At 35.9% G+C, this 17,630-nt stretch overlaps 1 protein-coding gene across 1 annotated transcript in view; it reads left to right on the top strand.

The window, feature by feature from the left end:
- Positions 1–17,630, top strand: part of DMGDH (dimethylglycine dehydrogenase) — a 1,049,975-nt gene that overhangs the window by 978,534 nt on the left and 53,811 nt on the right. The window contains exon 15 of the mRNA XM_044063708.1: positions 599–733. Coding sequence (XP_043919643.1) covers positions 599–733 — 135 coding nt within the window. The remainder of the gene's footprint in view (positions 1–598; positions 734–17,630) is intronic.

Raw genomic sequence — 17,630 nt, 5'->3', positions numbered from 1 at the left:
TTTCTTAGTATTTATTGAAAGCTTATTTTCATCTTCCACTTTAGAGAGAGAGTTAAAATTTACCTGCAGCTGACTTTCAACACAATGAAAAGATGATCCATACCCAAGTAAAAATATCATCTGCTTATAAAGCAGTTGCTAAAGATGGAATTTTTTTGAGTAGCATCATTTTGTAAGTAAATGAAAAAAAAAGAACAGGCCCTGAAATCAGTCCTTCAGAATTACTTTGAAAAGTTCCTAACCTAGATAGCAGATTGCTTGACATTAAAAGTACCATTAGAAAGATAGTTGCCCTGAAATCAGTCCTTCAGAATTACTTGTTTGAAAAGTTCCTAACCTAGATAGCAGATTGCTTGACATTAAAAGTACCATTAGAAAGATAGTTACCCTTCTGATTATACTGCCCTCAGATCCATTTAAAAGCTACTTTTGTATAAGGATTTGATGATTATGCTGTCAAATGTTCTTTATTGCATGAAGCTTATACTAAATTGTCTAGATGTAATTTGTGCCCTACCTACTAGCTGCTGACATCAGTAACTTGCTGTGAAGATGTTTGCAAATCCAGATGTCACATCTGTTATATCTTTTGTATCAGCCTGCAGATTTTATTGGAAAACAAGCCTTGTTAGACATTAAAGAAAAAGGACTCCAGCGTCAACTTGTTTACCTTACCATGAAAACAGACAATGTTGACCCAAAAGGAAATGAAACCATTTGGTGTAATGGAAAGGCAAGTTTGGTTAAACATTATTTTTATTTTATTTTATTTTTAAGTGTGGAACATAATACCAGTCAATGACTATTTTTAACTAGAGTGATTTGCTGTCAATTAGATGTGATTAGCAATAGTATTATAACTCCTGAAAGATTAGTGTTTGACTCCTGCACTTCAGCCACACTCCTCCTATTGCTTGACATTCTGATTTTTCTACTAAAAAAGGATATTCCCTTTCTGCTCCACTGAACATGGTTTGTTTGGTAAAATGGTATATTAAACAAAGTTTTTTAAATATTGTTTGTTGATTCTTTATGGCTGTAATATTTAAAGTTGGTATAAGTTTTATAAGCTGACTTGCTAAGCTGTATAGGAGCACCTGTCTTCAAATCATGTATTGTGTTTACTTGCACTGGTAACACAATATTCTGAGATGTTTTTCATCCTGATTCATTTACCAGTCACACAAAATGAGGATGAAACTTCATTTTGTCATAAATTATCCTTTCAATTACATTCCAGGTGAATGATTTGAGAGTTAATTTTGACTGTTGTGGAATAAAAAAAAAAAAAAAAGAAAAAAAAACAGGGGTGTTATATAATTTCTAACAGACATCCTAGTATTGAGGGGGGACTTAAAGTTCTGTTTTTCATGGTTTTGGGTCTCAAATGGTAGCAGACATGTTATTTTTTATTTATCCATTGTTGACTGGGTTAGTCCCACTAGGCTTGTGGCCTCTTTTCAGGAGAAACCAAAGATGGGACTTATACTACTAAGGTAAATTTGGTCCGGGGATTGGGGAACTTTCTCTACTCATTACTGTCGTGAGTGGAACCCATTTTAGAGGAGCACTACCTATTTCCATTCCAGGTGCAGAGGTGGCCCAGAAAAACAGGGAGACAGATGGAGAGAGAAGGAGATGATAGAGTGGTGAAAGAAATGGAGGAGAAAGCAAATATTGAGATCAGGGAATGTGTGCATGATTCTGAGGAAATGTATTAAAGAAATCTGATGGAGATGGAGACAGCAAGTGATTATGTATAATTACAACCCTCCAATCTGGAGGATTGCGGGATCATTTACATAAAGAAATGGTGGTGCAGAGTGAGCCAAAAAATAAAGGAGACATTTCCTGGTGGGACATTATGGAGATAATACAAATGGAGGATGCAGAGACAGTCCTGAAGAATAGTAGTGAGATGGAAAAGAAAACATACGCAGAGAAAATAAAAGAAGGCAAAAATTAGAGTTGTAGAAAAGAAAGCAGATGAAAATGAAAAACAAACATACACGGTAGGGATTTAAAGTAAAGAAGAAATGTAATTCCTCCTTTGGTTGTAAAAGCACATGAGGTAAGAGCATTTATTCTTATTAAAAAAGAGACAGTATGTTTAAGACTTTTTTCAATGGAAATTTTTTTTGGAGAATATGAAAAAAGACTGTAGCCTATAGAATCTTTGTTATAAAAGCATTTAATAGGGAAACAAAAAAGTAAATTAATGTACAGTTTTGAACAGAGGTAGAAAGAGAAACTTTGAAAGTGCATTTCAAAACTTTATTTAAGGAAGTACTGGACATTGAAAACATTTATGATAAAAGGGGTTTATGAACTGGTGGCTGGGATTGCAATATTGTGTTAAAAGTAGAAAGAGAAAAAATATACATATACCAAACACGATAAATGTGGAAGGGAATAGGGGTGCCATAAAATACTGGGGACAACTCAAAATTTTTTTTTTTTTTGTGGAAAAGAAGGACATTTGATAATTAATTGTGACAAACAAAATTGTTTTGTCTGTGGGGAAATGACTGCAAAAAATGGGAACTGAAATGCTATAAATGTAACAGAAATTGGACATCTGTGGATGGTTTGCAAAAATGAAAATGTAAGTAAGGAAAATAAATAGAAAAAGATGAAAAGGAGCAAAGAGAAGAAATTTTAGTAGTAGTAGAAGTAGATGAGAAAAATAATAAAGTGGATGTAGAAGAATTTTCTGAAATAAGTTTTACAGAAGACATAAATTGAATTCTGTTGTTAAAAGGCTAAAAGACAAAAAAAAGAAAATTTAAAGGGATACGTATAAAAGGAAATGAATGAAAATTAATATGTTCAGCTAATGACTGGGGGGGTGATGTAATGGTTAGGGTGTTTGACTCACAGACACAAGGTACAGTGTTTGATTCTCAACTTTCTTTTAAGAGAGCTGACATAGTAATTAGCTATAAACCTATGAAACCATGAATCGAAGCAAAAGGAAAAATGAAAACTTTAGAGTGTTTTCTGTAAATGTGAATAGTATTAAGAATACAGTAAGAAAAATAGGGATTTTGGAGTGGTATAATACATCTGATGTGGATGTAATTATATTAGAAGACAATAATTTTCACAAATTAAGAAAGATTACAAACAGAGAAACTCTGTGGAAGAAAGATAACCTGGAATTTGGAAAGTGAGAGATGTTCTGGAATAGCCATATTTTGTAGAAATACAGTAAAGATATTAGATGTAACTTTAACAAAATGGGAAGATTAACCATTATAGATTTAAAATGGGAAGAACAAGTATGTAGAAGTATAACATATGGTTACACTAATTGTAAAAGAAGGGAAAACTTATTTCATTAGATTTTAAACTATGTAGTGATAAATATGTATATTATAATAGGAGACTGTAATTGTGATTTAAGAGGCAAGCGTAAAAATAAAGGAAATGGTATAAGAAAAATGTTAGCAGTTATAAGCTACGGTAATTTAAAACTTTGGGACAAAAATTCCTGGACTTACAAAAAGAGTACATATAGAACTGAAACAGATTATTTTATACTATCAAAACATTTTGTAATAAGAGAAGGGGTGATAGCTGAAACAGGATTTTCTGATCATCTTGCAGAATGGCTAGACATAGAGGAAATCAAGGTATATATAAAAATAAGCAAAGGAATAAAAATAAATGAGAAAGCATGCAACGAAGAAGGAAAGAGATTACTAACACAGTTTTGAAAAGATCATATTATTATGAGAACATTTTATAAAAACTGGTCTGAATAGTAGATTATATTTAAGGAAAAATATAAAAAAAATTACAGTGGCAATATGATGTGAGAAAAGTAGAGAAAAATATAAAAGAATTTACAACGATGCATTGGAAAATTTATAATATGTAGAAAAGGAATCGTATGAAAGAAAAAAATGCAAGGATTATTATATAAGCAAAGATATTTTTTAGAAGGAAAAAGAGAAGTAGTATTGAGCTACTTAAGAAGATTAGTAAAGGAAAATGTTTAGCATAATGAGAGAAATAAAAATATAAAAGGAGAAGTAGAAAGAACTCAGGAAAATATTATGAATAGTGTAGTACGGTGTGTGCAAGAAATGTTTAAAGAAAAAAGAAGGTAGTGTGAAAACACAAAAAGTAAAAAGTTAACAGAAAAAGAGAATAAAGAGTTGGAAAAGGAGATTTCTTTAAATGAGCTAGATAAAGTATTATGACAACTAAATATAAGTTTGACTGCATGACCAGATGGAATAGGGTATGAAATATATATATAAATTTGAGGGATTGGCAAAAAAGAAAAAAAATGTAAAGCTTTTGAATGAATGGTTAAATAAAGATGTTATGCATAAAGAATTATGCAGTGGAATACTTAAATTCATATGGAAAAAAAGTAGTACTGAATAATAATGATTTTAAGATTTTTATAAAAATAATACAAAAGAGATTTGAAACTAAAATGGAAAATATTTTGGAACATAATATATAGTATAAAGGGGAAGGGTTGTCAAAAATTATTAATGATAGAGAAATTGTGGATGATATGAATAGAAAAGAATAAGCAAAAATCATGATAGAGACCTTAATAAGGCAGTGGATACAATTTGACATGAAATCTTATCGGTAATAATGAAGGAATGTAATATAAGTGAGAAAGTTATGAAATTATGTATGTCAGCATTTAGTAATAAAGTACATTTTCATTGTAAATGGTTGGTTAAGCCAAGAGGTACATATGAAGAGTGATGTAAGACATGGATAGCCAGAGAGTTGTGCACTCTTTGCATTAGTTATGAATGTGATAGTATGTGAAATAAATTACAAAATGAAGGGGGAGGAGTATATAACACCTGAATGGTTAAGAATTCCATTTCTGTTGACGTGCAGATGACATTATAATAATTGCAAAAATATGTGGATAAAATAAGTAATAATTTGTACAAATGAATATCTACAGATGATAGGGATGGCCTTTAATAAAAAGGAAAGATTTTACTTGATGTAGTAAAAATATGGGGTCTGTATTTTGCAATCAATGAAATTTCTGTGTTAGATATAAAATTGGGGAATAAAGATGGAAATAGAATTCAATGGGAAAAAAACAACAGAAGAAATAAAACAAACGTCTTTTTTGGAGAACATATAAATCATCGTTCAGAAAAAAGGATTATTTGATAAATTCAGTACTAAAATAGCATCCTTAAAGAAGTGCATTTATGTTGCTAGCAGTGTTTGAAAAGGAATTATTGCAAATATTTTTTTCATTTATATGGGGTTTTTATATTAAACCCAGTAAAAAGAGGGGTTTGTGTGTAAATAAAGAAAGGAGAGGTTTAGGGATAATTAAACCAATGATATATGCTACTTCATTAAATTTGGACAAAGTGGTAAAGTGAATAAATGAAACAAGATGAGATATTTGTAGTAAAATTGTTTAAATATAAGTATGATAAATGTGGGGGTATAGTAAAAAAGAGAAAAGGAGTGCATAAAATGTTGCCAAGAAATTTTTTTTTGTGGAAAACAATTGATGATGTACAAAAAGATAGAAAAGTATGGTGTAAGAATGTAAGACTTCCAAGATGGCTGCACATTCAGTAACAACTTAATTTTAGCCTCCTGAGTTTCTGTTTTCACTCCGGAAGAGCGAAACAGTAAACTAATTTTTTGGTACATTTCAGTAACTGGCTACTAAGTGCACTGTCTGGATGCCAGCAAAAAAGAAATTGAGAGAACCTGAAAGAAAATCAACCACTAAAGGTGAGGAAAAACACTGACTGGGAAGAAATTCTGTAGCTGTTCAGCAAAAAGCAGTGCAAGCTCCAGTTTGGTGTAAGACATGACTTCCAGTAACCTACAGGAAAAAAAATAAGTCAAATGTACTCAGAGTTGATTAAAATAAATGAAACACTGATGAAGTATATCAACTCAAATAAAAAAAAAAAGCTGGAAAAATGGAAGAAGCTTTAAACAGGTATTCAGATGAGGTGATAAAACTGCAAAAATTAGATGTTGAAATGAAGAAAAGGCTGGCTGAATATACAACTGCTGAAGAAGAGATATTCCAAAAAGTAAACAATAGAATTAGAGGACATAGGGAAAACCTGAGATTTTCTGCTGTACCGGAGAAGCTGGAAGGAGCTGACTGTATTAATTTTATGAAAGCACAAATACGCAACTGGACTGGTATTCCACAGCAGCAGTTGTTAATTGAAAGGACACAGTGTGTATGCTCCAAATCTGGTTAATAGAAAACAACCTAGACCTGTAATAGTGAAGATGTAGTCTTACTGGCAGAAATAATTGATTCTGACAAAACTGTGACATAAGGACAAGGTATTAAAAGTGGGAGACACCAGAATGTTTATGGAGAAATACTACTTATTGTACACCAGGGAGAAGAGGATAAAAATATTCCATTATTTAGGGAATGTTGAGAAGCAGGTGTGATTCAAACTGCTGTACCCAGCCATCTTCAAAATATTTTTCCCTGGAGGGACAAAATAATTTTTTGATGAAGTACATGCTAAGGAGGAGATAAATAAGTTTGTCCAACAAAGGGTGAGCTGTGAAACAGAAGGAGTTTCTGTTTAATGTCCTTCTGGTGACTATTATATTCATGTATTTAGAACAGTGCCTTTAAGTTTTTACACTTGACTAATTAATTAATTTTGTTTTGTTGTTTTAATATAAAAATGCTATCAGTGCTATGTTATTTTATTCTGATGAAGTCTACTTTGTGTCTAAGACGAAAAGCTAATCGTGAATTTGTAAGCTTTAATAAGGTGTTTGTGGTGGTTTTAAAATATTGGTGCATGGCTTCCATTCTGGAGTTGGAGTCTGCCTTTTACATGTGGAGTTATCGGTTTCACTAAGGACCCCCCTATTTCTTTCTCTTTACCTACATTCTGATATCAGTCCTTGATAAGGAAGGCAATCTCTAGCCTGCAGTCCAAATAATTTTTTGGCCTCTTCGGATTCCATTACCCTTCCCTCTCTAATTATTTGTTCCCAGTACCTTGGTTCTTTTATCAGTTTTTATCCAAAACAATCTTCCATTTTTATTGTTTCTGTTGATATACTCCATCAGTGTTTTGTTTATTTTAACCAGTTATGTGTGGAGCTGTTGAAAGTCATGTCTGGAACTTGCACAGCTTCTTGCTGAACAACTCCAGTACTTCTCCCATTCAGTGTTTTTTCCTCCCCTTTTGTAGCTGATTTTCCTCCAGGTCCTTTCTATTTATTTTTTCCTGGCATTCAGGCAGTGCACTTTCTAGTTAGTTACTTACTGAAATTTACCCAGAAATCTAGGTCCACTGGCTTTCTATGCTAAGTTTCTGTTTTCAAACTGGGAGAGCCAGAATTAAGCTGTTACTCAATGTCCATCTTGGAAGTCCTTTTGGAACATGATTTTGGGGAATGCAGTGAGTTGATGCATTTAAAAAAATTCCCAACAGTGTACATTGTTAGTAGTGTTGAAGAGAAAATTATTTTAATAAAGGAAATAATTCTAGCAGGGATATAGATGGTGAATTGCCTAGATGCAGTTTGAGGCCAACTAAGTTTAATGCTGTAACTGCTAAAAAAGCAAGTACTAGATAGTGGAATGTTGAAGCAGATAAACAATTGGAAATGGGAAGCGGCAAATTACATAGAAATAAATAGAATCTCAGGAAACAATACATACAGAATAGTGTTCAGTAGTAGGAGTGATATTTCATGGAAGGCAGGAGTTGAGCAATCTATGTAAATGCTATTTGTATAATGCAAGTAAAAAATATTTGTAGTGGTTTATTTTATATTTTTCAATTGTGTAACTAAATGATGTTAGATGTTTACAAGTTATGTGTTCTATACAATCCTAATATTGAAACAGTTGAGTTTACCATAACAACTGTAGTAGCAACTGTCATTTCTACAACACTCTTTGCAGTATTATGAGACTCACATGAGAGGTAGAAGATAAAGCTGTCTAGCTTACTGGTAGATCCTTTGTCAGCTGGTCTTAGAGTAGTTGACGACTGATTTACTGGCAGTTGCACTACATACTATTAGGCGATAACGTAGAACATTGGGTACCAGTTTGTCTGTGTAGTTACCACAATGTTACACTGGCAGCATTATGTGATGGCTGCTGCATCATTCCAGGGGAGTAAAACAGTGGCAGTTTTCTAGCACCAGTCAACACACAGTAGATCTGACAAGTGATGGTTTACTGTAAAAAATGTCAACTGACAAACTGTTAAATCTGTCAGTAAGTGGGGTTGTGCCTCCTCCACTCTGCAGCTTTAAAAGCAAAGATACTGGGTATGAGAGGATTGAGGGGGAGCAGAATTAATGATCAAGTCAATCCTGCATGTCTATCCTGTCAGCCTGTCTGTCTAGCTAAATTCTCAGTCTAAGAAAAATGTAACAGCTGGGCACAAGTGGTGAGTAATACGTTAAGGTGGCTACAGAGCAGCAGGCAACTCTGCTTGTTCATGCAGCATTGTCATTATTCTTCTGGATCCGCACTTATACAAAGTCCAGTGGTGTCTATTATATCTGGCACTCTCAGATCAGTATTGGATTGGATGCAGCTGTCTGACTCACAGACATGAACACTTCTGGAAGTTGCATTTATACATTTTCGTATCACTCACCTGAACCAGAAATGCTGATGAAACTGGTATTTATTTATTTATTTATTTTTATTTTACATTTGTTGACCGGGCTAGTCTAACTGGAATAAAATCCATTTTCAGTAGAGGCCCGGGGAGAAAAGCTCCAGCACAGAAAACTTTATACAGTAAAAAATAATAAGTTCAAAGTAAAATAACAGTAGTAAAATAGCTCTAAACAGTTACAGCCATTCACATACACAATATATGACTGTAATAAATTGTTTCAAATTAAAAGAATTATAATAATAATTAAAAAGGGTCAATACTGATTAGGTTCAGTTGACATTACAAGGATACCTAGGTTGTGCTGAGGTGATATGCAATGCAATAGAAAATGAAACAAATTAGTAGTTTTCAATTGGAAGCAGGATAACAGAAAGTATATACTGTTGATAAATTTTAGAAATGTATCATATGATATAGTGAGATAAAGGTATCTAAGAGGCAGCAAGAGTATGAAAATTGGTGGAATATACACTTGCTAGGAGCAGAGAAGATATTTAGTCAGGGTTAGTACAACGACAAAGCCAGTGAGAACTGAGAAATTGTTTTATTCTTAGTTTAAAGAGTCTTGTGGAGGTCAGAGATAGGAGTTCAGAGGGAAGTTTGTTCCAGTGTTTGCCTATGGAGTTAGAGAACAGAGAATCTCCAGCTGAGTTGTTGGATTTGTTGATAGTAATAAGTGGCTTATTGGAGGAGCGTAGGTTCTTGAGATTGTTATAGGGGGTGATGAGGGTAGTCAGTATAGGTGTATAGGTGGGGTAGTACAAGCTCTTATGGATAATAATGAGTTGTTGAGATAGTATCTGGTTTTGAAACTCAAGCCGTCCTAGTTGTCTTAGGTTGTTGCAGTGATGTGTACGAAAAGGAGAACCTGTGGCAAATCTAGCAATGGAGTGATAGGCAGTAGCAAGTTTGTTTAGGTTATGTTTTGAGAGATTGGTGTAAATGGGTGAGGCATAGAGTAAGGTAGTGATTAAATGAGTTCTAGCTATAGCGATTTTGGTTGTGGGAGTGAGGAAGGGTTTGATTCTGTAAAGGGATCCCAGTTTATTATTTACTGTTTTTATAGTGATGTTAGTATGAGTGTCAAAGTTTAGATTATTATCTACAGTAATTCCAAGAAGTTTGGTGGTTACGTCAGGAGATATGAGAGTCCCATTGTTGGATGTAAGAGTAAAGTGAAGAGGGGGAGTCCTACGAGTAGGAGTAAAAAGTAGGAGTTTGGTTTTTTTTGGGTTAAGTAAAAGGCAACGGTTTAAAAACCATTGTTCCACTGTGTTAAATGCATTTTGTGTAAGAGATTGTAGCTCGGCAGGGGTATTAGCTGAGCAAATAATAGTGGAGTCATCTGCATATTGAATGCAGGTGGCATGTGGGATTGCTAGGTGGAGGTCATTAATGAAAATGGAAAATAATAGTGGGCCTAAAATGGAGCCCTGGGGGACACCAAGGGAAATAGGGAGGTGAGAGGATAGGTTACCTTCCCATAGTACTGCTTGTTGTCTATTGTCTAAGTAGGATTTAAACCATTGTAATGCTAGAGAATCAAGAGAAAGAGTTTTAAGTATTTCAATAAGGAGCTGGTGATTAACCATATCAAAAGCCTTAGATAAATCAATGAAGACAGAGGAGGAAAGGGTATTGTTATTACGGTTAGAATTTATACAGTCTGTGAAGGAGAGGAGGGCTGTGGTGGTGCTGTGGTTAGGTCTAAATCCATGTTGACAGTGGGCAAGTAAGTTATTATCAATTAGATGGGTGAGTACTTGCTTATGGACACATTTTTCCATTATTTTTGCTAGTGGAGAGAGTAAGGCTATTGGTCTATAGTTTGAAATGTCGATAGAGTTACCACCTTTATGAAGGGGGATGATGTGTGAGATTTTCCAGATAGATGGGATATTTCCTTCGGATATAGTTCTATTTATGAGTATGGAAATGGGGAGGGCTATGGCTTTGGCACCTTTTTGCAGGTACTCAGCAGGTAGATGGTCAGCAGAGGGGGTGGTAGGTTTCAATTTTTCTAGTAGAGAGCAAATAAAGGATGTAGGAACTGGTTTTAGCTGAAGTAATGGAAGAGGGAAAGTGGAAGAGGTGGTTAGATTGGGAGAAGTAGGAGATAATTGCTTAGAGTCTGAATGGTATCTGTAAAGAAAGAATTAAAGGCATTAGCAGTTTGTGTTGGGTTTTCTTGGTTAGAGCCTAGAGGGGTAGGTGTTATAGATTGGCCTGGGTGTAGGAGTTTGTTGATGCTGGACCAAAACTTTTGTGGATTTCTTTGGTTAGTTTGTTGTAGTTGGATGTAAAACTTTTTTTTATCTATCAGGATAGCTTTTTTAGTGGTATTCCTAAGTTGTCGAAAGGTTTGGTGGTCTGTTGGATTCCTGGTAGTGTGCCATTTTGACCAAGATTTGTTTCTGAGGAGAATTTTCTGTCTAGTTTCTTTGGTGAGCCATGGGGCAGGTTTAGTGTTAGTTCTAATAGAGCGTACAGGGGCATGTTGGTTAAGGATGGATAAGAATGAGGTGTTAAAGTAGTCAACTGCTTTATCTAGGGGAAGTGTATAATTAAGGGTATAATTGCTTGGACTATGACTTTCAACTCAAGGTCAGAATTTGTGTCACTGTCAGTCTTTCTTATTCCTTCAGTCAGGATAATGGTTTGGTATTTTGGTCATAAAATTGCTCTTGTTTTCTGCAAAAGGCTCTGGTGCTAGCATGAAAAAAAAATCATTGGGAGCATCTGCCTTCATCTCATTAGTAACTATGAGGGATACAATCCTGTGGTTTATAGTAGAGCATTCTCTCCTAGCAATGACAGATAACAGTCTAGTCGACTTACATTTCACATTTCAGAATTTCTTTTATAGGTTGATTTATACATTCAACCTGCTATTTCGACTGCAGGTAGTAGCATGAACTCTATGTGACACCTTCAGTCTCCCATGCTTTGGAAGGTTTTCTGAACTTGGTGCATAAATTGTGAACCACTAACACCTCTCAACTCTCCAGATTTTTGCCTCATATTTTTGGTCTGTTCTGACAAAATTTGTGATTTTGTTGTGGCAAATCAGTGAGTACCGAATTCACTAAATAATTACAGGCATTTGAGTTTCAGACTTCATATCCTTCAGAAAATGCATGGCAACACAAGACCTTTTATTCTAGCAACTTTCTAAGTTGATAAGAGCAATATTTAAAATTTGTCCCTATTTTGGGTGTTTGTCCCTCCATTATTTTTGGCTTTGTTGCAGATTTTTTTGTGCTAAAAAGTTGAGAGCTGTGACCACTAACATCACCTGTTCTAGCATGCCATGTATTGCTAATAATGACTTGAGCATATTAATTACCAATGAAGAATTATCAGTAAAAAAACTGGAGGTGGGATCTCTAGAAATAGGAAACAGCAAACTGCATATACTTGATATTTATAGCAGTAGTCAATGCAGAGTAGAAATTAATATTTTTATTTGAAGCAAGTTACTTCTTACTGTCAGCCATGACATTGTTGGTATATCATGAGATCAGGTCCTCTTTCTAATTTTGATGTCTGTCCTGTCCATGCTGCCAGCAGTACAATCTTGCACCATATGCTCTATCCTCACTGCTATTTTGGGAAAGTACATTGATACCTCTAGCTTACATCTTATATTTAAACATTCCTAAATGTTATCCACATACTCTGAACAGCATTCGATCAATTAGTTGAGATGAAATGATGACTTTATCACTTTTGAATATAAGACCTGTATACAGGACAATTATTTTCTGAAGGTATTCTATGGTTTGATTAACAGATGAAGTTGCTTTACAATTTCTGTGTTTCTGTGTCATGTCTCACTGCTGATTTCAGCTCATGCAGTTTCTCAGTTGTCCAAGTGTTTGCCTTATGACCTATAGAACTTCCACATGTTCATCATATTGATCACTGCTGCAGTAGCCGTAGCTATATGGGTTATATTCTGCCAAGGATATAACAGCCAGCCACCTTCCAAAGCTTCAGGGTACTTTCCATGTGTCCAAACTGTCATGCAGCTAGTGCTGAGCTGACTAGAGTATTTTGAGGATTGAGGTCAGCTTGTGCGTTCCCTTTTCTGGGTGGATTAGGTTCCTATGTATACTTTCCTCTTCAGGGAAGTTATTTTAAATTGACGTTTGTGTTTTAATGAACATTCATGAGACTGTACTGTACTTTTAAATAGAAGTGGTGTTTTTTCCTGTCACGTTAAAAATTGTTTAGAGTAATTGAAAGCCATTTTTTTCCTTTGGGGAAACTGTGTTTATTTTACTTTGTGGGGTGGAGAAATGTTTCAAAGTGCATTTTACTGTGTTTGCCTGGGGGGGAAACGTGATTTTTAAAGACTTTTTCTTTTTAGCAACATTTGCTGCTTGTTTTCCCTGTGAAAGAGGCAACATTTTTGGCTTGACAAAACAAACTGTCAGGTCTCATGGACAGTCATTCCAGCCACAAAAAATAAATAAATAAAAGCTTTTGCCACTACTACAGGCTAGCAATTTCCCTCCGCTGCAGGTGGGTGACTCTGCTGTGGCCATTTTTTGTGCCTCAGACTACTCATCTTTTACCCCAAATCCCTCTGTTGTAGCACCTCCAGCCACTCTGGACCAGAGATTAGCCACATGCTCTGCAGCTGTTGGGGTCCGCTCAGTGGGCAAGGAAGAGCCACTCTGGTGGGTCCTAGTAGATGAAATAGGATAGGCATCCCTGTTTTCCCAGAATGTTGTGCCCATCTCTAAGGAAACTGTTGCTGCCAGTAATAGCACTGCTGGCCCCCTTTTTCTTGTCAAAATGATGCAGAAAACTTAAGAATGTATCAACTCCTCCTCAAATTTCCTTAGACAGGAGTAGTTTACTAGGTCTGGTTCAGGGTTTAATTCAGACTAGCGATCCTTCTTTTGTAAGGTAGTTTCTGGTAATAGAAAGAAGAATAGCTCCTTTCCTGAAGAGATTCAAGATTCTGAATCTGGGCAGGTTTTTTTCCCCCTCAGATTTCTGATTCAGACTCAGAGGAGAAGTCAGTTTCTGATTCTCCCCATGATGGTTTCTCATTCTCTGAGACTATTTCTAGAATGTGCCAGTGTTTTCAGTGCTTGAACACTGAGGTTTCTCAGTCCCTCAGACAATACTACGAGTTATTGCAGACGGAATTTTCAGAACCTGCAGAAAGTCCTCCAGTGCTGTCAGCTTTGGAGGATGTGTGGATTATTGCCTGCAGTTTTCATGACAGTCAACAATGTTCCTCAGTTTTTTTAAGTTTGTATATAATCACTGCATACCTATTCCAGCAGCTATACCTTTACTTAATCTTTCTGTTGCTAAACACTTAGTTAATTCCAGTCCTTCTATTTCTGATAAAGATGACTATTGATAAGTATGGGGGGGGGGGGTATGATTTCACAACTTTGATTTTCAGAATTTTAAATTGTCAGGCTCATTTGTGAAGGTTTGACCTGACTAATCTTGAAAGTGTGAGGAATACTTTGTCTGCAGTTACTTCCTGTGAGGACAAATCTGCTTTAAATAATTTTCAAGTCACTATTCATTGTATAAAGTTTGTCTATTACTCTCTTGGTACTTCTCCAAGGGCTATGGCTAGGGCTATGGCCACTGGTACTGTTTTGAGGAGGTTTGTATTGTTGGGTTCTCAACCCCCTAGGTGATATTAAAAATTAGATTTTAACTTCTCCTTTGGGTAGAGATTTAGTTTTTGGCCCCTCTTCTGCAGTGATGATCAAAAAAGTGTGATGAAAGGGGCAAACTGATACAGGGAATCTCTGATCTTTTAGCCCTCCTTTTCCAAATTTTCCAAGGGATTCTCTAACTCTTCATTGAGTTTTGGTAAGAAACAAAATAAACAGTCTCAGCAAAATGCAGGTAAATAGCCATTTAAGAAGGAATATCAAGGGGGTTCCAAGAAGAACTCTGGAAACTCCAAAAACCAAGGACAATTAATAAGTCAGAATGACTATTTAAGGGACTTTGTTTCCCCCTCCCACACTGGCACCCCTTTTGTCTTCCAGAAACTCTGAATATGCACTTTTCTCTTTGGCAATATATAGTTTCAGACAAGTGGGTTGAAAGGACCCTTTCCAGGGGGTAATCTCCCATTCTCAAGACCAGACTCTCTTATTTCCCACCTGTCCTTCATCACATACTGTCCCAGGGAGTGATAGAACCAGTTCCCCCTTTACAAATAGGAAAAGGGTTGCATTCAAGGATGTTGTACTGCCAAAGAAAGAAAAGAGGGGACCAGTTTTGGATCTTTCTTTCCTAAACCCCTTTGTGATGGTACCAAAATTCAAACATTGCCACTTCACAACCCGTTATCTCTTCTTCCTCATTCAAGTTTCCTGGTAACACTTGTTAAGGAAATTTAAAAAATAATTAAATAAATAAACAGTCTTGATAGAGTTTCAACATTTATTAGAAATCACACATGTGTGGGAAAAATAACCAGAGTCAGTAATGTCTCCCTGAACAAGCCCATCCAGGCATTTTTATAAGAGCATACAAGTAAAAATAAGTGTTATCTATCAGACCACTGCCAGTTATCCAATAAAAAGTTGTTTACTACCAATATCTGTGAATGCAGTTATTCAATAGTACAGTACTAAATATCTAAAATGAAATATGTTAATGTCCTAAAAATAGGTTAGTTAAAACATCCTTTTCCCAGTTCAGCATTAGTAATGTTACAATGGCCAGATTGCAGATGAGAAACTAGAATAAATGCATTCTTAAGCAGCCTAGCTGATGCATTTTAATCCATTCACATGTTCCAGCTATCAAGCAGTTTCAGCAAAATACATAAACATGCACAGACCATAATATGTATAAAATAACCTGCTGACATGGTTAAAAGTTTGCACTAACCACATGCTCAGTTTGTTCTACAACAAGTGTTTCAACTTTCTTATCCTCCACACACTAGTTTTAAAAAATTCTTATCATCACATCCCATTTCAAACCTTTCTTAAGGTTTTGTATGTGTCTGCATCACATTACCAGCTTTCTGTCTTACCCTTTAGACGTTCTCCTGCACCATGAGGGTTCACTGTGTGTCTAGATGTAGTTATAGCTCATTGCAAGCTACAGGGTATCCTTATTTTTCCATATTTAGACAGGTTGCTTATATGTGCAAAGTCTTTTTGAAAGTGTCAGGAATCTCTCTTGGGTGACAGATCTCAAGAGAACATCCAAAAGTCTTTCTTGACGCCTTCTGTTCCTGGGATATCAACTAGACACCACAGTTCAAAGAGCTTTACTTTCAGAGGAAAAATATATCTATATCTAGATCTATTTCTAGGGATTTCCACTCATACTTTGGTCACTCTGAAGGAATACTTCAGTATTTTGGGTCTTATGGCTTGTATGATTCTGATGGCAAGACTCCATATGATAAAGACACAGTGGTATCTGATTCCTCTTTGCTGCCAACACCAAAACCCTTTGTCTTTCCAAATCCCAGTGCTGAGGTTTGTCAGAAGAAAAATAACTTGGTAGAAACAACAGATATCCCCAAATCCAGTTATCCATTTCTCCCTTCCCTGTTCCAAAGCAGTCAGTCACCTCAGATGCCTCAGAATTTGCTTGGGAGGCAGTTTCTGGAGAGATAAAAGTGCAAAGTGTGTGGGACACCAAGGATATAATATATATTTAAAAGAGCTGCTTGCTCTGATTAAGGCAGTCAACTCTCTGAATCATCTTTGGCCCCCAGGACCTCCAGGTTATTACAGATAATACCACAGTCATACCCCCTTTGCAGGCTAACCATGCTAGCTTTAGGATATAGCTTCATGGCTAAGTCTCATTCTACAGGTATCCTACATTCTATCAAGGCAAAACTGTGTGGCATGCAAGCTACGCAGGACAGGGGCAGACCCTTGTAAATGGAAACTAGATCACAGCTCTTCTAAGATTTGATCAGTCTGTGGGGAGTTCCTCCAGTAGACCTCTTTGTCTCCTTTCTGAACATTCATCTGGCTAGATTCTGCTCCAGGACTCTATGCAAGAATGCCTGGAAGACCAATGCCTTTTCTATTCATTGAACAGGAATGTTCCTGTATGCTTTTCTACCCATAACACTAATATCCGGTGTACCACTGAAGATTCAGAAGGACTCCCCAAGATCATTGTGGTGATTCCCTTCTGGCCCAGGCAACTGTGATTCTCCCTTCTTTTGGAAATGGCCAGGTGCAAATACCACAAGCTTCCTCATGGACTGGATCGTCTCAGACAAGAACAGGAGTGTTTGATATACCCTATCACCAATCAACCACATTTGACTACCTGGACGCTAGGGCTTAATTTCTTTTTGGCGCCTCGTTACTGAGGACATGCAACAGGTACTAATGGAGGCAAGAAAACCTGCTACTAGAAAAACACATATTAGTAAATGGAAGAGGTTTTCTATTTGGTGTCAAGAACATAACTAGCACCCATTCAGGGCTAGTTGCTCTCTGGTTTTAAAATATTTGTGAGTTACTATCCTACAGCTTTTCCTATCCCCTGTCAAGGTTCATTTATCGTTCATTTCAAAATGTCTGCCCATGGATCCTCCTCTTTAAATACAGTCTCATGTCAGAATGCACAAGAATGAAAAATGGTGCGCTCTCCTCAGGATCTTAATTTTGTATTAGAGAAGCTAACACTTGCTCCATTTGAACCAGCTAACCTTTCTGACTTCAGGTTCTTAATTCATTCCCTCCAGTACAGCTCTTTTGAGTGTGTACCTTTAACTCAAAGTGGGGTGGCTTGAACCTTTAAAAAATGAAGTTATCACCTTACAGTTCTAACAAATACAAACTGACAGAGGTCAAACATCTATATAGTTGTGCTTGACGTCATGTATGCTTCAAGATAAAATATTCTGATAACTTGTATGTAGCATGGTTTTTGAGATTATTACTGTAAATATGAACCAGCAATATTTGGCACCTAGAGGCACAGTAGGAG

This window comes from Protopterus annectens, chromosome 2.part2 (genome assembly GCF_019279795.1).
Source record: "Protopterus annectens isolate FY-2018-M chromosome 2.part2, PAN1.0, whole genome shotgun sequence".
Lineage (NCBI taxonomy): Eukaryota > Metazoa > Chordata > Ceratodontiformes > Protopteridae > Protopterus > Protopterus annectens.
Note: the sequence above shows the minus strand (reverse complement) of the source record. Positions and strands in the feature narration are given on the sequence as shown.